This window comes from Heliangelus exortis, chromosome Z (assembly GCF_036169615.1).
Source record: "Heliangelus exortis chromosome Z, bHelExo1.hap1, whole genome shotgun sequence".
NCBI classification, from domain to species: Eukaryota; Metazoa; Chordata; class Aves; order Apodiformes; family Trochilidae; genus Heliangelus; species Heliangelus exortis.
Window position 1 is genome coordinate 29,134,992 of NC_092454.1, and position 26,461 is coordinate 29,161,452.

The 26,461-nt window shown below is 38.6% G+C and overlaps 2 protein-coding genes across 2 annotated transcripts in view; both read left to right on the plus strand.

Annotated features, from left to right (window-relative positions):
* ADAMTS19 (ADAM metallopeptidase with thrombospondin type 1 motif 19) overlaps positions 1 to 12,191 on the plus strand; it is a 120,526-nt gene extending 108,335 nt beyond the window's left edge. Inside the window, exons 22-23 of the mRNA XM_071730577.1 lie at positions 7,189 to 7,366; positions 10,958 to 12,191. Of these exons, the coding sequence (XP_071586678.1) occupies positions 7,189 to 7,366; positions 10,958 to 11,109 (330 nt within the window). The 3' untranslated portion in view covers positions 11,110 to 12,191. The remainder of the gene's footprint in view (positions 1 to 7,188; positions 7,367 to 10,957) is intronic.
* A 4,650-nt stretch (positions 12,192 to 16,841) lies between these two features.
* Positions 16,842 to 26,184, plus strand: MINAR2 (membrane integral NOTCH2 associated receptor 2). The gene is made up of 3 exons (XM_071730414.1): positions 16,842 to 17,060; positions 24,943 to 25,188; positions 26,005 to 26,184. The coding sequence occupies exons 1-3, from the start codon at positions 16,896 to 16,898 to the stop codon at positions 26,182 to 26,184; spliced, it is 591 nt and encodes a 196-aa protein (XP_071586515.1). The 5' UTR covers positions 16,842 to 16,895.
* Positions 26,185 to 26,461: the final 277 nt, after the last annotated feature.

The window sequence follows — 26,461 nt, forward strand, 5'->3', positions numbered from 1 at the left end:
TGCTCAGCCTGTAACTGGACTTGGGGTTGCCTTGACCCAAGTGTGGGACCTTGGATGTGTCTTTGTTGAACTCCTTGTGGTTTGCATGACCCACCTCTCAAGCCTTTCACGTTCCCCCTGGATGGTATCCCTTCCCTCCAGAATGTTGACCATGCCACAAAGCTTGGTGACTGAAAAATCGATGAGGGTTCACTCAGTCCCACTGTCAGTGTTGCTGACAAAGATGTTAATCAATGCTGGTCCCTGTACTGGCACATGGTGAATGCTAATCATCACTGATGTCCACTTGGAATACAAGCTGTTGACTGCAGGTGTTTGAGTCCTGCTTCCAGTATCAAGTGGTCCATCTGTCAAGTCCATGTCTCTCCAACTCAGAGAGTTTTTAAGGTTTTTAAGGCTTTAGCTTTCCTAACCTGGCTGCTCAGACAATTCCTCTGTATTCCTCCCAGGCTACTTATCCTTTCTTCCACCATCTGTAGACAGTATTTTTATATTCAAGTGTGTCCAGGAGCTACTTTTTCATCCACACAGGCCTCCTGGCATTATTGTCTGCCTTTCTCTTTGTTGGGATACATTGCTCCTGGGCTTGGAGGAGGTGATCCTTGATTATTAACCAGAATATTAACCTTAGGTCCTCCTAATTGCCCTGAGTGTCTTGAACTACACTGTTTCATGGCACTGCTGCCAAGGCTTCCCTCGAGCTTTATGTTTCCCACCAGCCCATCCTTGTTGGTGATAACAAGGTCCAGCACAGCACCTCTCCTCATTGGGTCCTCTGTCACTTGGAGGAGGAACTTATCCAGGAACTTCTTGGCTTGCTCATGCCCTTGTGTGTTGTCCCACCAACATATGTCTGGGTGTTTGAAGTCCCTCATGAGACCAGTCAGCCTCATGCAAATTTGAGGCTGCTTCTGTCCATTTATAAAGGCCCTTGTACATTCAGTCTTCCTCGCTGGGTGGCTGTTCCTGCTCTTCCTTTAATCCTGATCCATAAACTCATGGTCAGATCCTCATCCCCAGCTGGATCTCCATGCGCTCCAGCTGGTCCCTGAGGTAGAAGGTGACACCTCTTCCTTGTCTTTTCTGAGTGTCCTTCCTCTAGAGCCTGTATCCCTCAGATATAAAAGAGAAAAAGAATTTGCTACTTCCAGACTGAGTCCAGAGAGTCTCTTAAGATTGAAGCCTATCAAACTCATCTGGAGTACATGACTAATTATATTTTCAAGTATAGATTTTTATATACTCTCCTAGAAAAATTATGTTTGTTGCTTCAGTACTCATCATATTACACCAAGTTGTACATGTTTTCTACAACCAAATTTTACTTACCAACTTTTAGTTGCTTTCTGTCTTGCTGCCAAAGGCAGTTCTGCATCATCCATCAAACAATTGAATTGTTCCACATGGGAAGTTAACAAGGATTTTTAAGTTAAAAATTAAAAAAGGATAAATAGAGGGTCCAAATTCTCATCACCAGGTCCCGGGTGATGAACACTTCCTCTATAGGAATTCTATCTCTAGTCCAGCTTAACAAAAGGTGAGCTGGGGCTCTGCCTGTTTTAATCAAAATATTTTCTCTTCTGAACAGTTACCCAGTACTAATTATTTTGGAAAGGAAAGCTAGAAATAAAAATCAGAGGAGAAAGAAAAGGAGAAAAGAAAAAATAAAATTAATATCAACAACTCAAACTTGCTAAACTTTGAAGAGACCAACATCAGAATTTTTTCAGCTGAACTTGCCACAAGTTCTGAATTTTAAATTTGGCATTCACATACTGAGGAACTGGGTGTGTCAGAAATGAGAGGCAGAAAGACCTTCCTGGAAGTGATGTGTGGGAGAACTGGGACTCCGTCTTATGTCTGGATCCTCTAGTCTCTATTTTTGTATTAGTTACACTATTCATAAATGCCTTTGCAAAACAAAAAAAAAAGTTCATAAATAAACTGCAGATTATTTGCTACATTTAGTAGCATTTAAGTCAGTATGTAGCTTTTGTTCAAAACAATTCTATCACTTCATCTACCTGCCTTCAAAGAAAACTTAAAAAAAATTCAAGATACATAGAAAGACTGCAAGCATGACAGCAAATATGAATGCTGCTGCTAAAGTTTGAGTGCTTGCTATCCTTGTTTCATACTCATTTTATGAAGAAGTTGAAACTCCTTAAATGCTGGAACTGATGAACCAGTAAATAAACTATTAGGAATGTTCTACTAATAATTTCCAGTAGAACTTACCACTGTGTTTCCTTGTGGGCACATCACTCTCCATTTTGAATGCTACTTACACTTGTCACAGATTGAGTTTTTTGTTGTATCAGCCTATGCATTGATTGCCTGTTGTCTTGTCAGAAAGTTGCATTTTGATTGTTACTGTCTGCCAGTGACAATTTTCCCCTTAATTTAGGAACTCCTATTTTTTATGAAGGCCAGCTGGAAACAGCTAAGGCATTACAGCACCTTCCCCAGCTGTTGGCCTTGGGAATATGCATTCTGTCCAGAATATCTATCTTTGGCAGGGAAGAGAAAGAAGGAATCCTGGGTAATGGTTGTGCATGCCAAGTGTAACAGTTGTTATATTTTATGCCTAGATTTTTGTCCTTGAAATTATGTCTAAAAGAAGTTCAAAAGTAGGACAAAATTCAAACAGGGTGGGTAGATTTTATTTGAAAGAAAGAAAACCTCTTCTTAAAAAGAGCTGTTAACGAAATTTTCCCAGAATTTTTGTAAACTTAAAAAGGAATGCTTTACATGTCTTGATGCTGGAACACTTTTACAGTAACTTTAGGAATATGTCCAAAATGCCCAGATTAACAACCACATAAAAAAGCTCTGTCTGTGTATTAGAACATTCAGTCTAAACCTACAGGCACAGTTGTCCTATGGGAATTTTTGCTAGTCGGCTGCATGGCCTTAAAGTGTAGGTCATCTGAACAGTCAGAAGTAATATGCAGTTAACAACCATGAAAATAAAGTGTAGCACGTGTAAGAGTGGTATCTGGGTGGTGGAGGGTGTGGGGAGAAGAGTTATAGAAAAGTATTCTTCAGACATCGTAATAAAAGCTGAGGGTTGAAATTAATCTGAGATCTAGTGAATCTTGTTGCTACAGATTGTTTTGGAATGGGCATTTTCTGTAAATTCTATATAGGTAAGCGTTATATTAATAAATATATTTCTATGTAAAATCATAGAAAATGCAAGCAGTTTTGACAGACTGCTTTCTGATTAAAATGATTGTTTACCATGTAAAAGTGAAAGTAAGTTTAGTTTGTGGTAAGTTGATAGCTTTGCTATAATTTTAAACAGGGAAGCTCCAGAAGTATTCAGAAGCCGTGCAGCTTTACCTACATAACACAACTGTTAGCTAAAATCTGAAAGCTGCACATCCAGTGAGAGCTATTTGCCTCAGGCTGAATATTTTCAGTGAGATAAATCGAAAAGTGGGGCAAGCTTAGGAGACTGTTTTGGAAGACTCTACTTCCGCTAGAATGCACAAGTGTATATTCAGTAAAATGGGTATCAAAATGAGGGTCAGAGCTGTTGCTCTGAGTTGCATTTAACTGCTTTTCAGGACTTGAGGTTTCTCCTAGTTGAAACTGGACCAAGCCCATGCCTTTTCAGTGAGAAGAATAAAAATACTATGTATGCCTTTTATTCTCCAGTGTTTAGTGGCTGCTCTCAGTTATACAGCTGCACAATGCAGCACAAATCCAGGTTTAATACCACTTAATGGAGACAAGCCGAAATTTCACTGTCCATCTGTACCTGGCAAATGGACTGCTAAATGCCATACCTGTTGTTTGTTTTCCCTGTTTCAAACTATTTCATACTACTTTGAATGTGAGATAATATATGAATGGTAAAGAGATACTATTTTTTTTTTCTTTCTAATCAATAGAATTTTTCACTCTGAAGGTAGACCACTGCTGCTGTTGCTTTGTGAACAAGGAAGAGTGCAGCTTGCATATTAGATCCCTGGTTGGTTTTAAAACATCAGCAGTTTGGAAAAATCTCTCTTTACTTGTAAACCGATGGGGCTGGCTTTGAAAGTTTTCAATTGCAACTCAGTGTGCTAGCCCTGCCTTTTCACAATTTTAAAAAAAAATCTTAAAAATCTTAATAGAAGTTCTCAGTTTGATAAAATAGGAATAAATACAATGTTAAAAATAAGTATATTTCTGTGAAAGGGAAAGAAGATAAAACAGAAGGCAAATTTCTTATTTCCTGCTTTGCAATAAATTTCCTGTATGAACAGGAAATGAAAACATTTTGTTTTATCATCTTTTAGTGTCAGTTTCTTCCTCCAAAGCTGGGATGGTAATAAATAGGTCGTGCAAGAAAACAACATTGTAATGCTTCATAAAGCTCTTCGCATTGCCTCACAAAGGCCAGTAGCAGCTCAGTCATTTAAGGGATGTTAATTCACCAGCTAAAATTTTAAGGGCAAAATCTTGCCAAATGCTGCATAGAAACTCAGGGCCTGAACACTCATTAGCGTGTCAGCGCTGCTGGCTGCTTGTTTCATATTGTCTCAGTTGCAGTCACCATGGTCTTTTAGGCCAGAGCTCATTTGATGCAGACAAGATGTGACTGCTGACAGAGTGCTCTCCACAAAGTCTCCTACCTGTGTGAATTTTTATGCATTTTCAATTAGTACATAAATCATTAGACCCCATTTTGTCAAGAGAAGTCTTTTTTTTTTCAAGTACCTTTCTCCTCTCCAGTACTCCGTATGGCTAGGCTACACTAACTTATTTTAGGATAGACAAAGGTTAAAGGCAGATAAATCAGTCTCAGGAGATCTTATATACAAGATCCACCTGTCTTTTCTGTCCTGCTCATCTGTAGCTGATCAAATAAGATGCATACATACCAGTTTTAGTTAGTAAACAATCTGGTGTTCAACTGAAAAAAAAAATAAAATACCTTGTGCAAAATTACACTAAATTAAGACCACTGTGATAATCTTTAGAGATTATCTTAATGTTATTACCTTCATAGTATTATCTTCATTATATTATCTTCATCTTCCTTTCATTCTCAGGTTTTGGAGGTTTTTGTGTTGTTGGTTTGTTTTTTGTTTTTTTTAAATTTTGCTATACCACTGTGTCACTCGCTGTTCCATTAAAATATTCCTAAGAGAAACTTCTCCAAAAATTATAGAGAGAGGAATCTGACAAGTGGCTGAAATTTTGGCAAGACTGAGATTGATGTTCTGGCTGCCATTGGTGATTAAATTGGGTATGTATATGTATAACCATACATGTTTACCATGTGCATAATGTTGGTCATTATAGGAAGCCAAATTAGTTTTAGCTGCAAAGGGGAAAGTCAGGAAATTCAGTGTAAGGAGTTCTGCTTAGAGGCTTCTTCTTCAGCAGTTTAAAAGCAGTATACTAAATTCAAAGTTGATGACAGACTTCTATTTCAAAAATATTTTAGTACCAGCTGTATTCTTTCCTCTGAACAGTTTATGGGTTCATATGTTAAGCTGTGGTTGAATAGAAAATAATAGAAATAGAATAGAAATTAATAGAAAATACTGTATAGAAAATAATGTATTCATTATGTTGAATATAATACATATTATTGTATATTATTTAATATATAATATTGAATATATTTGCATGTGTTAGCTCAAACAGGCTCCATGTGAGTAACTTTGTGAGAAATTTTAGTTCTTTATTGACTTCCTGGAGTTATTCTTGATAAACATCACTGTGAACAGAAACAAAATGAAGTCCCCCTGCTGCCTGTATAGAGTTCCATTGTTTGATTTCATATGGTTACAAGCTGAAGTGTGCTTCGGGCCTCATTCAGTCCCTCGTAAAAATACCCTTCAAGTGTATATCCTCGTCTCTTGTACCCCTTCTGGCACCTCATGGATCCAAAAGACACGAGTCTTATTTCCATTGATGTACACATATAAGGGCAAACCCTCTCTTTACCATTTGGAATGTGTAACAGCATTTAAAGTATCACTTAAAATCAGATAACAAAACTAAATGTGAAAAAACCCGTTAGTGTTTCCTGCACTCAAAATTTATTCTTTCTTTTCAGAAAAGTATACTACTTCATCACCATCTTGAGACCGGATGGTTGGGAAAACTCTTATGCTATAGCACCCTCTCCTTGTTTTTCTCTCTTATTTCAACATTTTTTCAGCTCCTTCTTTAAGCATCCTGAAGAGATGTGTTCTGAATATTTATGTAATTAAGATTTTTTAGAATAAAAATATTTTCATGATTATGTGGGTGGTGTTGTGATAAATTTTGAGCCAGTGCTCCTATCATTTGTTGCAAGAAATCTATCAATAATCAAAGATGTATTCTACAGTAAATTTATCCAAAACTTAATGAAATTTGTGAGTACTTGAGGCAAAAGAGTTAGCCAGTATGAGCAAATTACAAGATACAAATTTTGAACAAACTTGTAGTTAAAGCAATTTAACATCTGCTAATGGAAACAAAAATAAATCATACCCTGTGAAAATTTATTCAAAAACAGCAAAAGGGAAAGTATGCATTTTGTTGGTTTTGAATAGATTTTGTTTGCATCTGTAGAGTACTGCCCAAACTTTCATTCTAATATGTTGCATTACTTTGATAGAAGTAGAATGCTAGCACTGTTACTGTGGTCAGCTGTTCTATTTCTGTCATTTTCTGTGGCTACAAGATGTGCCATCTTGTGTGTGTTTTATTTGTGGGACACACATGAAAGCATGATGTTGTGATGCAAAGATGAGACATACTCTCTGCTCAGTAGGAAAAGCACTTTTGCACAGGCAGAAGTAATGGCTTAGTAAAAAATGCTTAACTTGGTTAGTGTCCGTAAGCATTTTGTTTTGCTCCATCACTTTCACTTCTAACAAAAGTAAATTAGGATTTGGATAACAAAGAACAGCCGCTGCTCTCTTTAAGGCACATTGCATCATTCCAGTTTCATCACAGACTCTCCAGAACTGAACTTGACAGCAACAGGATGCCAGAATTAGTTCTTCAATAAATATTGCCAATTTATTCTGCCTTTAAAATTGATTTTCATTTAGCTAACAGAATGGAAGGCTGAAATCTTGGAATGCTGACAACTGAATGAACAGCCACTAATGCCACCTGGACTGGTATCTCATTTGCATGTTTGCAACAAAAATACCTTTCAAATTAATGTGTGTCTTATGTGTGTTCCAGTGCTCTGTCACCTGTGGCAAAGGGATGCAGTCCCGAGTCATCCAGTGCATGCACAAGATCACGGGAAGACATGGCAATGAATGCTTTTCCTCAGAAAAGCCTGCAGCTTACAGACCCTGTCATCTCCACGCCTGCAATGAGAAAGTTAATGTTAACACAATAACATCACCTAGGTTAGGTAAGCAGTTAAAAGGATGCATTCCAGATGGAAATCTCTTCTTAGTTCTTTCTTTCCATAGAGTAATGCCATTCTCAGTTTGAAAACAGAGGGCTAAGACTCAGGAGATGTAAGTTCTATGCTCATCTCAGCCTCAGTTTTCCAGTGTGTACATCAGAGAATGTTCCTTAGAATGGTTGAGGGGTTTATTATTCAAGGAAGGACAATATTATGAGACTGTATGATATTATGGACACAAAACAACTGAGATGAAAAACATGTTTATACTAGAGACATTATAAAGACATCATATATGCTTGTCCACTCAATTTTATCAAATATTCCTGAAGTAACTAAATGTTTTGTTTTCTCTTCAAAAGCTCTGCAGACTATGTTTTTGTGATATTTGTGAGATCAAGGAGGTGCCTACTTGTTCCTCAAATACAGAAAGCTCTTTCTACTTGCTTTTAGTTCAGATGTCTAGAATCTATGCCTGATGCATTAGAATGTGTGGAGGAAAATTACTAACATGAAGATGTTTGGTGTTCTGGAGAAACACAGGTCTCTGTTGATCTTAAAGAAGTGAAGTTATTGCATAACTACAGAACTGTTAATTCTGTTTATTTTTATTTCTTCATGGGCTGTGGATGAGGTTCTTACCATTAGCTGCCCAGATTGCTTGTCTGCTCCTTGAGCATGTCTAGGGAATATTCAAAGGCTTGCTGTAAAACAGCATATCCTTTTTTAGATTATTTTTCCAGAGCCCTTAATAAGATAAAACCTCCTGCTAAATAGATTACTTCTTCGTAGAAAACAAGTCTAGCTTTTCAGGCTGTATGTAATCATAGAATCATAGAGTGGTTTGAGTTGGGAGAGGCTTTAATGATTATCTAGTTCCAAATCCGCTGCTGGGACACTTCCCACTAGATCAGGTTTCTCAAAGCCTCATCCAGCCTGGCCTTGAACACTGCTAGGAGGGAGCATCCACAGCTTCCCTGGGCAACCTGTTCCAGTGTCTCACCACCCTAACACTGAAGAATTTCTTTCTGATGTCTAACCTTAATCTACCCTCTTCCGGTTTAAACCCCATACCCTTTGTCCTATCAACATGTGTCTTTATACAAAGTCGCTCTCCAGCTTTCTTGTAAAGACTCTTCAGGTAGTGGAAGGCTGCTATATGGTCTCCCTGAAGCCTTCTTTTCTTGATGCTGAACAACCCCAACACTCTCAGCCTGTCTTCACAGGAGAGGTGCTCCAGCCCTCCATCATCTCAAGCCTGTCAAGGCCCCGCTGGGTTGCATTCTTTCCTTCCAGCATGTTGACTGCACTGCACAGCTTGGGGCTGTCAGCAAACTTGTTAGAAGTTGCACTTAAATCCACTTTACCCTCTTACCAACAAAGCTGCTAAAAGAAGCACCAGTCCCATTACCAGTAATCCTTCCTCAAGTCACCGAAGGATATTTCTCTTTGAAGTTTTTAATCCTTAAGCACTACTGAGTAATGGACATTGTGTGAGTTTGCTGGATGAGATAGCAGCTGTTGCATATGGCCCTATCCTCTTCAATTTCACTCTTGTGAGGTTGCCCTTCACAGCTGTTTTTTTGTTGTTGTTGTTCAATTGATCTTTCAGAAGCAAAAGACCATTGCTCCATCACTGAGACTCTCCTTCTTGGAAGGTATAAGCAGCTTTGTGTCACAAATACAATGAGCCAAGTTGCACAGAAAAGATAGTCTCGGATTCATTAAAACTTGACGTAATATGAAGGGCACAAGAAAAGATTCAGTTATGTTTTCTCCAGAGAATGGATTATGTAGCACTGATGTTAGTAATATACAGGTTAATTTAATCCAACAGGAGTCAGAATCCATTGCATCTCTGAAATGCATATTGCAGTGCTTCTATTGAATGTATTGAACATTTTTGCCTCCAGTTACATAACTATTATGCAGTAGAGATCCCTTGGGTTTAGAGGTAGGGTTAGTGGAAGCTGATAAGGACAGCAGTATCTCTTCTCTTTGATAAATACATTCTCAGTTTCTCTTATCCTTCTGTGAAAAAAAGGAGAGTAAATCAAATTCTCTGTAAGACTGACTTCTTTTTCAGTTCAATGTTTATGATGATTTTTAGATTATGTTGATTTCTTTTGCTCTGTTTCTCACAGTTTTCCCATATTAATTCCACATATGTCCTACAGCTTGAATAACTGCAAAGATCCAAATTTGAGGTACCCTTATTGAAGGAGGCTTTTATAAACAAAATGGGTGGATTAACAGGTGGCTTCACAAGAAAAAAAAAAAGACAATACACATGAAAATATGTGTGATTTGTACCACAGGCATACAAGGAAAAGTCAGGCTTCTACATCTGAATGTTATGATTACTATAAAAAAACAATGAATTATAACAACTACGGGAAGAGGGATAGTGCACCAAGTAATGGATTTTCAGGCTAATTTGATGTCCCTGCATTTTGGAAGGTTTCTGGGGAGAATTTGGTAGTCAGGGATTCCCACAGTCGGAAAGCATACTAATACTACTAATAGAACAACCTGAATAACTGGGTAAAGATCAAACATGAAAAGACATGAAGGTAACACCCAGATATTTACATGGAGGGGGGAAGACCCATCAGGAGTGGCTAAAAGGATGATGCAATCCGACCCGTGTATTGGAAGACAATTTTGAAAAAAATATCCAGCATTTTTTATTATATTTGGAGAGGAGAGAAACCCTTCATTTCAGGATGTTGAAATGCAGTTTTGTATATTTTAGAAGCATAAAATGTGACAGTTGGGCCTGGACATGTGTATTTTCCTATGTATCAACAATCATCAATTCTATAAAATGTACTTGCATTATGAAATGGGTCATGAGACTTGCTAATTGTCTTCAAACTTTATAAGAGTGCCTCATAGTGTGGCATCTGTAAAAGAAAAGTGAAAAAACAAAAGGTCCAGATTATTTCACAAAGATCATGTGAGATATAGTTTTGTTCATTTTCCGTCCATTGACAACATGACAGAACTCTTTATTTCTTGAGCCAAAGCTAATCAGAAAACCATCAGCAGTCTCTGTGCTTTATTTCCTGCATGTCCCTACCTGACCCTGATTTTAAAAAAATTAAAAAAAAAAAATCCTCTTACATGTGTCCTTGTTAACCCACTTCATGTATTTCAGGCTAGGCTTCCTGGTTTTCCAGTGGCAAATTCAGTCTCAGGTTGAGGGTGGTTTTAGCTGGAGCTGCCCCTTCATGTTGCTTTGCCTGAGCTGGCTCTGCAGTCACCATAAAGCTCTCACCCCTGCCCCAGGTCACCTCTGTATAAGGTAGAAAGATGGGCTTCACTCTCTGATGAGGAGACCACTGTATGACATAGAACTAATTGGTTTCAGTGCAACTTAGTCTAGTTTGTAAGCTTAATTAAAAAAAAAAAAAATGTTGCAAATATTGACAGCAGGAGGATTTTTAAATTTCTTTCTTTAGTTGAATAGCTACAGCTGTGCTCCTTTCTGTCCCCCAGATACACTTCTGGTGTCTTCATCACCTTTGCTACCTGATTTTCCTCTAATAAATGTAACAGTCATGTATATTTGGTTTTGTTGTTATTTCACAGCTGCTTTAACATTCAAGTGCCTGGGAGACCAGTGGCCTGTGTACTGCAGAGTGATAAGAGAGAAGAACCTCTGTCAAGACATGAGGTGGTATCAGCGGTGCTGTGAGACATGCAGGGACTTTTATGCGCAAAAAATGCAACAAAAGAGTTGACCTCTGCTAGGCCGTCTGGCTCTCAGCTCTTTGCAATCACTATTTATACACACACACGCACGCACGCTTATTCAGACCAAATATTATCACATTACATGTAATTTAATCAAATTAATTTATTTTTATCCTTGATTATTGTGGTTAGACAGCCAACTTGTTTTATATGCTGATATTTCTGTAATGAACTTTTATATGACCAATTTTTGATACATTCATCAGAATTCTTAATAAATAGTAAATAATATTTTAAATGTTTATTTTCAGTAGGGTCATCTCTGTTGAAAAAAAAAAGAAAAAAAAAAGATCATATTATCTTGAATTAATTTTAATTTAGCCGAATAGTTTTGTTGTATATGGAAATAATCTCCATTTTAATTTTACTATATTTTTGGCATTCAGAGACAGAATGAGCTTGTGTATTCTGCAACAGATATTGAGGTGAGTAAGCTAACATTATTGAACAGGTTATTACAGAATATATTGTGAATATAGTTCATTTGATTTAGAAACATACTGAAGGGGATAATCTACTGTAACTTATATTATAAACATGAAAATTAAAATACCTAAGTAGGAATTCTGATTGTTCTTATGGACACATACTTGAACACAAGTATTAAATCAATGAAACACTGTAGATATTTACACTGAATTACCATTGCACTGAGGTAGTGTAGAGAAACACAGTTCTAGAATGTGTACTGTCCTATGAATTCACATCTATACTGTTTTAACATGCTACTTGATTGAAACATTTTGAAGCAAAAAACACATGCCCCTCTATAACTTTATGTGTCCTCTTGCAGGTTAACAAATGAAAGAGTCCTTCCTCCTGCCAATTGTGCAAATTAATCTATTAAAAATTTTCAGTTCTCTGTTGACAATTTAGAAAATGGCTTTGTAATACTACTTCAGTTTTATATTTGTTTTATGAAAAAGTCTTTATAAAAATCAAATGTTTTACGATTGTGTGAAACATTATGAAACAGCTAAAATTTTCCTTATGAGAAAATATTGTACATGATTCACATGATTTTTACATTTTCAATAAAAAGTAAAGCTTCCTTTGTTATTTGCATTTTTCTTGGTTTGAGCATCTTTGTCAGGTAACTGAATCCATCAAGCCCTGCATCACAGCAGGTAGAGCTTAAGTGATAAGAGTCCCTAGACAAATGCCTCTTACCTCCTGACTTATGCACCTTTCTGCAGCTATAGGCAGACATGCTACTCAGTGGCCTGACATATATGAAAGGTTGGGTATAACAGACCAGTAATAAGTGGAGGAGAAGTTACTTGTCCCAGGTGACTTCTGTAACCATTGAGCTTTATAGGAGGAGAGGGATAGCTCTTCTGCCTTCATTTTGTGATGCAGGCCATTAGGCATGCTCTGAAAATGGGTAGGATAGGATAGGATAGGATAGGATAGGATAGGATAGGATAGGATAGGATAGGATAGGATAGGATAGGATAGGAAGCCTTGAAGGCAGGACAGGTGGAGAAATTAATATGAAGATCATATTTTCCACTCAAAGCAAAAAAGGAAATGCATCTTTTATTTGAGTGATTGTTACTTTTGATTCTCTGCATAGTCGACTGTATAGGTGTGGTGTAAATATCCACAGGACTCTAGTATACTAGGCCCTCAATCACAGCTGTGGTTCTACCCATGAAGAATACTTAGCTGCAGTTTTAATTACTTTGAAATCAATATATGTGCTTTCAAATAGTTGTATTGTCAGAATGTTTGGGTTGGCATCTTAACTGCTGTGCATTTAAAAACTGCAGCTTTATGATGTGTTATATATTATTTTAAGTAAATTATTATTATTTAAGTAAATTATTATTATTATTTTAAGTAAATTATTTTCTGGTTTTAAGTAATAAGGAAGAAAAATTACATCATTGAATGTAAAAATATATTTGATGTAATTAAAAAGTTTCAGTTCACAGACACTTCTGTTGCTGCTTGGCATAAATCCTTAATATCACAGACACATTTGAAGGTCTAATGTCAGCATTGTTTTTGGCAGGCAAAAGAAGTAATAATTACCTTAAATTTTCTTCTTAATTACCTAGTACTCAGTCCTGCAAATACTCCTGCACTCACTTAAATAACTAAAACAACAATAACTAAAAAGAGAGTTGAAGGAAAGATGGCTTCAGACTAGGGGCCAGAGGACACTCCTTTATCAGCCAGTGATATAATCCACACAATTTTGAATACTTTGCTCTGCTGCTTCTGAATATGCTACTACAAAATTGTTGGATTTCTCTGAAAAAATAGGTAAGTACATTTTAGCTCTACCTGTTGAAAACACAAGTGGCTTATGTTGAAATCATCCTCCCATCACTTTTCTACAGCATCATAAAGAAAAAACTTTTCGATGGGAACTAGGAATGGAACAGTAAAATGACATTCTTTTTAATGCTGTAAGTAGAAAGATGATATTATAATGCTGATAGCTCTGGCCTTGTTTCCTTCAGCATCAGTAGTACAAAGATACTAATTAGATGTGTATAAATCATTGGGAAGCACTTTTGTGTCCATATAGCAAAAAACCTTCTTCATTCTCTGCATGGCTTTTGAAACAAGTTTATGTTACTGCCTCTCTACACCCGTTATGCAGCACAGACCAAAATACCTGTTTTGTTAGAAAAAATTAAGAATGTTTTGAAAAAGTGCTTAGCCTATAGCATGCTGGGTGATATGTGTTCTTCTGTCTGCCCTGCAGAGGTCTGCCACAGCCCCTCATGGCAGCAGGCAGCACTTTCCAGCTGTGTTCAGGGAAGCAACAGCCTTCTGCTCTTGTAGACATTCCCACCCAAGTTTACTTTTTGGATTTGGTCTTTCTTTTTCACCTGCAATTCCTCTGCATTAATATGTTTTCCTTCCAGCCTAATGATTATGTAAAACTTCAGGTGACAAATGTCACATCAGTCAAGTTGGGCTGAGAGCTAAACATGAAATTCACTCCAGCTCACAAGGGTTAAAGTTGGCCTCTCTGCTAATTAAATCACACTTGCACTCTATTTGGTTGGACAAAGTGGGATTTAGCTGTGTACAGGGCTCGTGCTAAGCTGGTGCACTGTGGGCTTACTTTTTCCCAGATAGATGTTTGTTGGCTACAAATATGCTGCATCTCATACCTTTCATATAATAAAAAAATAACTGTCATTTTAATTTATTCTGGAGATAACTTCCTGCTTTTTATGGAGGATGTGGTTTAGGTCTTGGTTATTTGTGGTTTTTTTCATTTGATTTTCACTGACAGTATCCTCAGACCTTTTGAAGACATCACTGATGTCTTCACTCACAAGAGAAGCAGCCATTTTTTACTTCTAAAAATATATTAAATATTTAAAAGTTTGCCTGAATGAGGAGATCTTAAAGTCTAGCAGGTCAATTGTAAACTGAAAATTAAGAGCAGAAATTAAGAATAGCAAGTCCTTTCTGAGCTCTGTAGAAAAGATGCTAAATCTAATAGTAAAAAGGAATTAAAATACAATAAAAGCAGGAAGCCAGTTAGGATGTCAGTGGAGCCAAGTGATAGCACAGGTGTGTAAGGGATACTTGGGGACAGTGGAGATGTGAAAGGGAAGTTCAGTGATTTTTTTTGTGTTACCCTTTCCTGCTAAAATGTTGCAAGGGTTCTCATACCTTACTTGGTTCTTACAGGACAGATACCAGAGAAACTATCTCAAGTCGAAGAAAACATATGAGAATGTAAGATCAAATAGGTGTGACAGGTATCTAAGCTGGCCATCATGTGAGATTCCTGAAAGAATACAAATGGGAAATAGCAGGACTGCTTGCCATGGTGCATAAATTGTTCTTTCAAACAGCCACTCTGCCAGAGGACTGGCAGATTGTGATGCTATTCCTACCTTTGGAACATAAAACACATGAAAGTAACCACTTTAGACAGGTGGCTTGCTTCTTGGGGAGCTAGTACAAAGAGGTTTGAAAGCAATTAGGCAAATTCAGGGTCATCTAGTTCACAGATACATAGTAAAAGGCCTGGGAAGAGACACTGTAATACGAAAATTTGTGTATTTTCTGGGAAAGTAAAAGAACAACAAACTGCAGAAAGGAACCAGGTGTTCAGAGTCTCTTCTTGACTTTTTCAAACACAGTGTTAGATCCTAGGCTTAGGGTGTCTAATCAAGTAAAATGTTTTTTATGTTCTTAGGTTGTGCTTAATAAAAAAGTGGGGTAGGTGAGTTCACACAGACACCACATCATATGGTGCAGTAGCACAGAAGAATCCCATGTTAAGAGGCATGCGAAAGGTTACATTTGTTAAAGAAGGCATGGTTATATATTTCCAGCTATTATAGAACACAAATTTTTATTGTTGTGGTTCTGCACAGGAGAAAAGGGAAACTACATGTCATAGTAAGGCTAAAACAGCAGCTTCATGGCAGTCCCTTAGGGTGCCCTGTAAAGGTTTCAGGGCGTCATTACACTGGGGATAAATAATTCTAAATGTTAACAGTAGGTTCCCCAGAAGCACGCAAGCAAATGCAAAAACATGGTCACTGGTTCCTCTTCTGTGACTGCTCAAATATTCTGAGTATCTACTTGAAAGCTGACAGAATAATAATTTTTAACAGGTGTACTGTAAAATAATTGCCAGTATTTGCAATAAAAATAATGAGTTTTCTAAATAGATAAGGGATTTAACTAATGTTTATATCAAAGTGCTAACGTTACATTAGGTTATTGCATTAGTAATATTTTAAAAGCTTACAGGTTTTATTTTATTTTTAAATTTTATCAGTCTTCTGTAAGGAAAATAGATTGGTCTGATTCTCTGGTCTAAATACAAGGCTGAAATTTTCATTATAGCTTAATTCTCAGTAGTGATTTGGCCCAAAGTAAGATTTCCTGGATTTCAGACAATGAACTTTCAAAGGCCTATCCTCTGTGGAAATATAGAAAAAGAGGGGTTAGGAAAAGAAAAGGTTAAAACAGAAGTGAGGAGAATATGTTTGCTGGCTGTAAGAAATGGCCATGATGAGTAGGGGAATTTCATTAGCTGAAAGTCAAAAGAACTTAAGACAAAATGATGATGAAAATACCAAATCTCAAAATGAAATTATAAAAGCAAAAGGTCTGAGGCTACTGTCATTCAAATCATTAAGAGTTTATTCTGTTCAGTTGAATGGCAGAATCAATTCCCTGAAAACTTCTATTATCAAATATTTGAAAGAATATAGTATTTCCCAGGGTCAAGAAGAATTAACTGTGAAAGAAACCCCTGAACCCAAAGAAGTGCGTGTCACTACTGTCACGGTAAGTGGTACTGACCCACACAGTACAATTGAGCCTCCTAGTACTGCCACAGAAAAAGAGGACTTGCTTTGCACCGAGAGCTGCTTCTAGTTTTCTGGGGGAAAAAAAGCTTACTTTGAAGTATTGTCAGCTTGACATTTTTGGCAGGTCACTTGAGGAAGTTCAGGTGTGCATTTAAGTGTCTCATGCATCTACTACTCAGTGGTACTCTGTTACCTTCAGTGAGCAGATACGTAACTATCAAAAATAGACACTCAGCTTGAAAACTTAAGCTACGAACTTACAGAAAAGTGCCCTGTCTTCCCTGCTGATTCTGAACAAACTTTTATTATTGGCAGATGATGTAAGTGAGCCTGACACCAGACAGGGGTCAGATACAGTTTCAGTTAACTGTTGTATCCTTCTTCACGGCATTAATAATAGAAAGAGTCTGCACAGTCAGGAAGCAGAAGCTGGGACTGGTTTCATTATTACTGTACAGCACAGAAACATGGACTTCTCTAGTTTGCCAAACAACAACCATCCTGATAAATTCCTGCAACTGGAGGTGAAGTCTTTAGAGAAAAAATCTGCCTTTCTACAAATCAGCCTGGCAAAATTACCAGAAGCAGCTTTACCTGGAGTGCAGCAGTGGCACAACAAGATCTATTCACAGGTGAGGTCTAAAAGAGGCTTAAGTTTTATTCCTGATTTTTCTACCTTGAAATGACTTGAGGTTGAGACTTCACCTGTGGATTCAGCTTCCTGTATCTCTGAATCTGCATCGCTAATATGCCTGTAAGTTTTCCCTTTGACTCCAGTGAGGATCAGGCTCCAAGAGAACATTTACTGTCTTCAGGGCAGTCTGCTGACTTAATTTGAGTACATTATCCTCACTGTGAAATTTTCATAGCATTTTCTAGTCTGCTGATGTAATATACTAATTAATTGTTCTAAAAGAGCAAATGGAATGTGCTCTCCAAAGAAATAAGAAAAAGGAAAAAAAAAACAACAAACAAACCAAGACCTAAGTCTGCAAGTTAGGTCATATCCCTCAAACCTCATGAAAAGGCATATTAGAGAGAGGATCAGATATTATTGCTAGTGTCTCACAAGCTTATAGTTCACTGTAGCTTCCTCTTTATTTTGCTTTGTTGTTCTCATTCTACTTCAGCTTTCCTGTTACCCTGGCTGACAGCTGCTGGAAGTGTTAAACATACTATTTATTCAAGTTGTAAAACAAAGATAGTAGCAGTTTCATGGTAAAAAATGTGTGTGCTGCCTAGTAGGGCTCCTGGACCTACTGGATGAAGGAGACATTCGTGTCTAGATCAACAGCATGCTGCAGCAACTTACACCCCTCTTGGCCCCACTTGCTGCTCCACATCATGCCTTTCCTACTGCCTGGGGAGCTCCTTGCCTTTCCCCACCCATGGCATTAGCAAAAGCTCCAAGGTCTGGTTCTTGTCAAGTGATGGAGACACACATAAGCATTTAAAGCAATGGAGAAGGGTCTGCATTCCCATGGCCTTAGGGTGAGGGTCGAATTCCACAGAGTAACGAGGAGTGGGAGCCAAATAAATATCAACAGGGTGGTAAGGGGGCAGGTGGCTGGGGAGAAGATCCCTACAGTGTCCCATCACTTGCAGTTCTACTTCTCCTGTCTCAGATATTTCTTCCCATCAGCTTCCCAAGCCCTTTCCCTCCGTAAATCCATTTCAGTCCTTGTCCACATGCAAAAGTCCTCCTTCTCCTGACATTTGCTTCCATGACCTCTCCTTACCTTCCCATGCCTCTTCTCCACCCCAGACACCCTTCCCTCTGCCTGCCCCAGTGCCTCCAGCCACATCTTCTCATGTTGTATAATTTGTGCTGGCAGTTCCCCAAGGAGAGCTGGAAGATGGGCATTCATGGTCACCCATTTTCTTTTATGCAGAGATCCCTAACCAAGGGGAGGGGCCTGTAAAATCCCAAACAATGGGTATGGTGAAATGCTGGCCTCAATCCCCACCCCAGCTTAGCTGGTCTTTTGTGTAGAAGGGGAGCAACCACACACAGAGCCTCCTCTGCAGCAGGGATGCTTCTCCCCATTGTCATTTAACAAGACACACTGTCATCAAGCCAGAGCTGCAGAACTGGGGGAGGATTGAAAATGTGTGAAGAACCTGTGCTTTTTCAACTTGTGCTCTGCCCGTCACCACCACTGAGAAGGTTTTCCTGGAACTCTGCTCCCAGTTCTGGGATGGTAATTTCAAAGGAAATGTCTTTGCTCACTATGCTTCCAGAAATGTAGATTTCAATGTGGTATGTTTTATAAATGTTAAACCTAGGGCACAACCTATTCTTACAAAGTGTAGTCATTAGTGAATTAAAGCTTTCAGTCTGTCCAGGTATGATTCATAGTGCTGTATTTTCCCTCCCTTATGAGTTTGCCTCATTTTTTGCCTTTTGCTGGCAATCAAATAAAGGTAAAGAACTGATGATTTTCAGACATTAGAATAAACAAGATGACACAGGTGGAGAACTAATGGTGCATGAATAGCATGTTTTTCATTAAGATCAAAGAGTTAATGGGATTCAAGATCAGTTAATTCAGAAAACAAATTGGGAAGGCTGGGAGTGGCAAGAGAGAATTTATTTCAGAACAAATGTGCATGACTTACATACATGTCATGAAAACTTGAGAGTAACCTCAATTGCCTCTTCAGATGTTTTCAGAAATTATTATTACTATTATGGCATCCCTGTGGGAAATGATTTATCAGTGGCATATTTGTGCCTCTTCCATACCTTTATTTGGCAATCACTGTAATTCAAGTACACATAATCACTTATATGTTTTCTCCACCTATATATTTCAAAATTCATTTCCAGTATAAAAAGCAGCTAATTAAAAAGTTGCTGCTCATTCTCCTTACTTTTCTCTTCAGTTTCAGGTAAACTGAAACAGCTTTCCTGATTAGTGTATATGCTGCAAAATTAAAATAGTCAATGTAAATGCCTCTTTTTCTCTGAATATTCCTGTCATTTCTGCCTAAGTGTTCATGATTTTCTGATCTCCTTCCTATACACGTCAGGCGGCGTCCCAGATTGCTTTGTAGTACCTGGTCATGACATATATCACTTTGAGTACTGCATGCAATTTTGGGCACCACAATATGAAAAAAATATCAAGCTATTGATATTGCCAAAGGAGAGCCATGAGGATGGGGAAAGTTCTGGAAGAGACGACTTATGAGGAGCAGCTGAGCTCACTTTTATTGTTAAGCTTGGAAAAAAGGAGGCTGAGGGGTGGCACCATTGCAGCCTAAGGCTTCCTCATGAGGGGAAGAAATTGGGCAGGTACTGATCTCTTCACTCCTGTGACCAAAGGCAGGACGCAGGGGAATGGCAGAAAGCTGATTCAGGGGAGGTTTGGGTTAAATAGCAAGAAAAGGTTTTTCACCTAGGGGGCAGTCAAGCGCTGGAACAAGCTCCCCTGGGAAGTGGTCACAGAGCCAAGCCTGTCTGAGTTTAAAAAACATTTGCATGATGCTCTCAGGCACACGGTGTGATTCTGGGTGTGTCCTAAAAAGGGAAAGGAGTTGGACTTGATGATCCTAATGGGCCCCTTCCAACTATGATTCTATGATGCTATATATCTCTGACAAGCAATTCCAGTCCCCTTCAGTTCCTTCATTAAGAAAGTTTGCCTTCTCAGGAATCCTTGATGTCAGCTGTGTGTCCTACTCTCACTTAGGTCTGCTAACCTACCCTTGATTACACCTCACTTTCTGATTGCTTTTCACAGCATCCACTATGAGATCAGATTTTTTCAGGAAATTTTGAAGAGCTGATAATTATTTATTCTGATCAGTGAGCCTGTTTTTATTGAGCAAATGCCCAGCAATAGAGTTGTTACAACTAACACAAGGCTTCTTGGGTACTACCTAGCAGCTTTTTTCTTCTGTCAGACCTTTTGTCTGTAGCAACACATCTGTACATCACAAAAATGCCCTTCCAGTTGCTGGGAGAGTCCTCCAAGATTTGTTACAAAGCTTTCACAGTGCTATTAAACAATATGCAAATATAATCATCACCCTCTTACCCTCTTACCTCCACTGACATTAGGATTTAGGACTTTGTTGTAAACAAATCCTGTAGTATCTGGTGGCCTTAAGTTTATTAAAGACTTCCTTGGTTAAAAGCTTGTGTAGCTGCCCATCAACAGCATTTTTCATTTTCAATGTGTAGCTCCACCAGCTTCAGCTGGAGACTGTGGCTGGCCATGGACAAGAGGAATTAACTCTGTTGGGCAGAGGGAGAAGAAAAACTTGACTTCCAGGAAGTAAATTTCTTGACATTTTAGGTGTTCCTTTGATCTCTTCTTTCAGGTAGATGGGCTTAAGACCAAGGCCTACTCTTAATTATTGGTGACCTGGTTTTGGTGGTTGATTAGCTTGATGTCTCACATCCCAGACTGAGGAAAGAATGCTTAGGCTCTCAGAAAGTTCCAGTGCTAACAATGACAACAGAAGGATCAAATACATGAAGTAAAGGTAAAAATGAGATTAAAATGTTTCCTAGCAGTACAAATACATTTATAATTTTAATTATATATTATAATATACCTATATATATTATTGCAACTCAAGTGCACGTACAGCAATGCACGCAGTATGAGTAACAAATGAGCTGGAAGCCATCGTGCAGCAGGAAAGCTCTGATGCAGTCACCATCACAGAAACGTGGTGGGATGACTCACATGACTGGAGTGCTGCCATGGATGGCTACAATCTCCTCAGAAGGGACAGACAAGGTAGGAGAGGTAGAGGGGTGGCTCTGTATGTTAGAGAGTCTCTTGGCTCTGTAGAACCTGGGGTCAGTAACAATGAGCTTGAGTGCCTGTGGGTCAAAATCAGGGGGAAGGCCAACAAGGCTGATAGACCTTACCCAACCAGGACAATAAGAGTGATGAATTATTCTACAGGCAGCTGGCAGATGTCTCCAAATTGCAAGCCCTTTTTCTTTTGGGTGACTTTAACCTGCCGGATGTCTGCTGGGAACTCCACACAGCAGAGAAGAGGCAGTCTAGAGCATGGAGAGTATAATTTCCTGCTCCAGATGGTAGATGAGCCCACCAGGGATGGGGCCCCACTAGACCTTCTGTTCACAACCAGAGAGGGGCTGGTGGGAGATGTAGTGGTCAGAGGCCGTCTGGGGCACAATGACCATGAAATAACAGGGTTTTCAATAGTCAGGGATGCAAGGATGGCCAACAATAAAAACTCTAAGATGGATTTCTGGAGGACAGATTGCGGCCTATTCAGAAGTCTGTTTCAGAGTGTACCCTCTTAAGGTAAGGCTGGGTGTGTCAGTACCATGGTCTGGTAGTGGGTCAGGGGTTGGACTTGATGATCCCAGAGGTCCTTTCCAACCCAGCTGATCCTATTCTGTGATTCGATGATTCTATATGCATAATTTGTATTATGAAATAGCAAGAAAAACCCATGAAGTAAGCACTGTGTCAAAGATGGAACTAATATTGAATCTTTATAGATCTCTATAGTTTGTACAGAGCCTTCCTTTTTGTACAAGACAGCTTTCTGGGTCTGTCAAGGTGGGACGAATTGTTCCCAGTGAAACACAAATTATATAACACAAATTATATATCCCAGTGAAACACAAATTCTTGATCATAAGCTCTATGTCCATGAAATATAGTTATGAGTTTTCAGAGTTGAGAATTTTTAATGTTGTTAAATCAGTATTTCCTCAGCACATTTCAATTATGGTTTCTTAAGAGTTTTACATAATTATTGCTGCTTTTAAAATTTATTCCCTCCTTCCATTCAGAGAATAGTAAAATTGCCTTTGATTTCATCAGTTCCACCCTCTTTCACACTAGCTTCTAGTACACAGTGTATATTGTGTAAATTCTGTAATGCATATAAGTAGCTAAGTTTACAGTACTTTTCTCTTTCTTTGAATATTTCCTTCATTATTCAGAATCATAACATAGAAGCCTTCGAAAAATCTAGGGAGATATTTTGAATCTTAAAAGAAAATATTTCCATTTTTTGCTATGATTAATACTAGCATTATCTAACTATTATCTAATCTTCTGTTTCCTCATACATTTCATGCAATATTCTTCGTATTTCTCTGTATTATCTCTTGGACCTAAAGAGTTTGGGGTTTTTTTTAAATGTGTTTCAGGCTTCTCTTTTCCCTAACTCGTTTCTTGGCCATAACTACTGGACAAGTTTCGAAACCAAGCATTTGCCTGCAGTTCAGTATATTCTCCCAATTAACTTGGCACTTCAATGTCTGTTCTCTAACACTCCCACCAACTACATCCTACCCAAGTTACAGCCTAGTTCTCACAGTAAAACCTTAGTGCCCCTTGTGTCCTATTCCCTCTCTACCTCTGCTCCAGGCTATGACATGCTTATGTCCATGAAAGGGAAGGTAGTGCAGATGGAAGAGGCAAAAAATTTTGCCACAAAGCACTCTCTCTATGAGTAAAGTTTGCATCATGCCATCTACTCCAAGTTTTATAGCATTTTATTTAAAACAGCTTTATAAATTACTGTCAAGTTCCATTCTTTTCACATTTTGGCCTAAGGAGACTGAGCATTCCCTGATGACCCAGTTTGCATTCCTTAACAAAATGTGCTCCAAATTCAGCTCTCTAGCAAGCCTGAGGGAAGTATCATTATAGTCAATGACAAACTTTCCAATAAGAAATACGTAAGATAAAATTAAAAAGTAAAATAAAATAAAATAATATTAAATAATTCAGTCAGAAAAAAGTACAGTTAAAAGAACCAGCTCAGCTGAAATCTATCCAGTATAACCCAGAGGGCTTAAAGTGCCAGCTGGAGCTACAATGCAAAGAGTAATACTGTCAGGGGATCTACCAAGGCTAAGGAATGACATATAGAAATTATGTACTAATAGGGGGACTGAGAGGGCACTGAGAACTCATGCACTTACCAATTGTAATTTTTGATGGGAAACATGCTTAGTCACTTGTGCGTGATTTAGTGATAAAAATGCCAGCATAATGTTTCCTCCTAGGGTTTCACAGACAAAGACTCTTGTTTTCTCCACCTTTCCTTCCTGAAGGAAACCAGTCCTCCCACTTGCTTCTGCACTGAACTGCCCCAGAACAACTCACACATCTATGCATGTGCACAGGCACCGAGGCATCAAGTAGGTGATGACAGGTATCAGGTAACTTCCTTGCTGTCAGCTTTGCAACCCGCACTGGCTTATCTGGGATCCCAGCAGCTCCCAGAGAGAGTGTGCAGGAGGAGGAGTAGGACATGCCCATACCAGCATCACACCCATGACACCTTAATAGTGATCTCAATGTAAGTGAAATATTGGGTGGAAGACATCCTTTCATGGAAAGAAGTTTCTCAGGTCTCATCCTCTTGATCAGGTGTTTATGATGGGCACTCACTTGATAGGAGTCTGGCACCAGGAGCTGCCCTCACCTTTGTGATTTCTGAGGGTGGAAGAGAGCTGGGGTGTGCCCCATTTGCAGCATAGCCACCACAGGGCCACCAGGTCAGGTGAAGGCTCCCCTTGTCTCACCATAAAGTTCCTATGGACAAAGGTGTTAATGAGGAAGTGGTGTTCGCTGACGAGGAAAGCTGAATTCATATTGTGGCAGTCCTGTAGAAGCAGTTCTGAGATAAGGGATAGGTGGTAGTGTGAGGCAAGGGTTCTGCCAGAAACAGGTGTCTCAAGAATCTTATTCACATTGGTGACCAATTAATTCAGTCTCTGAGACAGAAGATTGTGGTGGACCAAAATGCTGAACAGCTTGCATTGAAGAGTACTGATTGAAAAAGATGGTTACTACCAACTTCATGGCTCTTGAAGAGGCTGATGTGTTAAGCAGCATCTTGGGATATCTCCAAGAAAGTGATCCCACCAGGGTTGTCTGTCCTCCCTTGCCACCCCCCTGTTCTAAAAGGTTGGATTTCATGATTGCTATTGCTGCGAGGCTGCTCAGATATTTAATTACTCTGAGTTCTGACACTACCTGAATTAAGGACTCTCAGCTGAATGAAGGGCATCTGACATCCTTACACTGGTCTAGCATTCAACAGCATGAACAAAGCTGCAAAACCACACACCTACAGAGAGAATTGCAGCTGCACTTACACAGCTGCTATCACTGTTCTTCATTCTGCTTTGTCCTTGCAGCTTTACTTCAGCCCCATACAGCCATGGCTTTCATCAGAACTGCCTCTTCTACCAAGGTTCTCCATAACACTGTTTTGCTAAAGGAGAACCTTGCTTTCAGTGGGCAATATAATGTCAGTTAATATTTGCAAAATAGCTTAATGTTCAGATTGTATCCACATGCTTTCCCCAAAAGGAAGAAACCCACCCAGAGTGAACAGCTGGGCTCCATCTGTAAATATTTTACAGAACAGGAAAGTGTTGCAAGTGTAATTTAAAAAATTCTATTCTATTACAAATGATGGTGTTGGAACAGGGCTTGCATCATAGGTAAATGAAGATGAAAGCCAGCTTCTGGTCTAACTTATGCCTTACAGAGAGAAAAGAGAAATTTCATGGAGCTGCCGGGCTTAGACACGAAGGGGGCCAGCCAAGAAATGACAGATGAAGCCCTTGGGAAACACATTACACTCAACACCTTGAAATCCACAGTCAAAAGCAACCCCTTGTATATTGATAATCAGGTGGATTATGACTGGGAGGAGAAAAAAAAGACACCTTCCTGGACTGTGAAAGACTATGACAGACACTCACTGCACTCTGACTTGGCCAGTCACATAAAGGTAACATGCTGTTGCACTGTGTTTGGAAAAGTGAATTGCTATAAGCCATGTGGTAAGTGAATGAGCCACTGTGCAGCCTACTTGTTTGTTTTGGTGGTATTCCAGAAATAAATATGAATGTATTTTCTGGTTCAGATATGACACTAACATGAGTCTGATCAGGAAAAGGAGTCTATGTTTCTGGTTAGACTTGAGGAATTTCAGTTCTGCAGAACATGACCTCTGTGACCAGAGAAAGTCTTAAACTGCAGCACCTCACAACTCTGCTTCCCCATTTATACAAGGAAGAACCATAAATAAGGTACTTAAGTACTATATACACACTTTAATAACTTTTCATAACATTATTCTATTATCAAATAACATACATTTTTCCTGGCCTTATCCACAGTATGCAGGATCCTTCCTGCATGTGGGCTGGTATGAATGACTTTTAGGATCACTTTTGTGAGATTTTTTTGCTGTTCTATTTTTTGGAAAGGGACTCAGATCTGTGTTTATAAATTGACATCTCTTCTTGAGAAGACACCATGGTTTCTTCTGTGTTTTAAATCACATTTCAATGGTTGATGTCTTACATTTGATTCCTGGCCATAATGTGTGGTTTCCATTTTACCCAGAGGAATATTTGAAGCATCTGGCACGTTGATGTTGTTGATGAACAACAACCTATGTTTAAGTGAAATTTTCTTGTGTTTGTGTTGTGTTTAAACTAATTAATCATTATCTGGTGAAAGGCAAAATACTTCTGGATATGTTCTAATGATTGATGTGCAAAAGAGTGGAACTGAGTTCATTTTCTGATTTTTCTTTTAGGAAAATCCTAATGATCTACAGTTCTGGATGGGGGATATTTATACTCCCGGGTATGATACCTTGTTAAAAAAGAAAGAGAGAGAAAAAAAGCATTCCAAATATTGCCGAATTATTCTGCTCATGGTACTAGTTGTTTGCATCCTGATTACCATAGTCACACTCAGCGTTTTGCTTACTTAGTAGAGCCAGATGATGTAGATGGGATCTTTTTTTAATAAATATTTTTATTAAGCTATTTCCCTGCCTTCTTTTATTTGAATTCCATTGTTTTTGTCACAAATACAATTTGCTTGACATCACTATTTCACAGTGTTCCTGTGCAGTATCAGGAATTAATCCTGAAAAGAGACACATACTTTGAGCGCAGCAGAATCTCTTCTTATGAAGAAAAAAGAAATTATAAATACGCTACTTCTCTTAATGCCTTCCTCCTTTGGCTAGTGATTTGGGTCAGTAT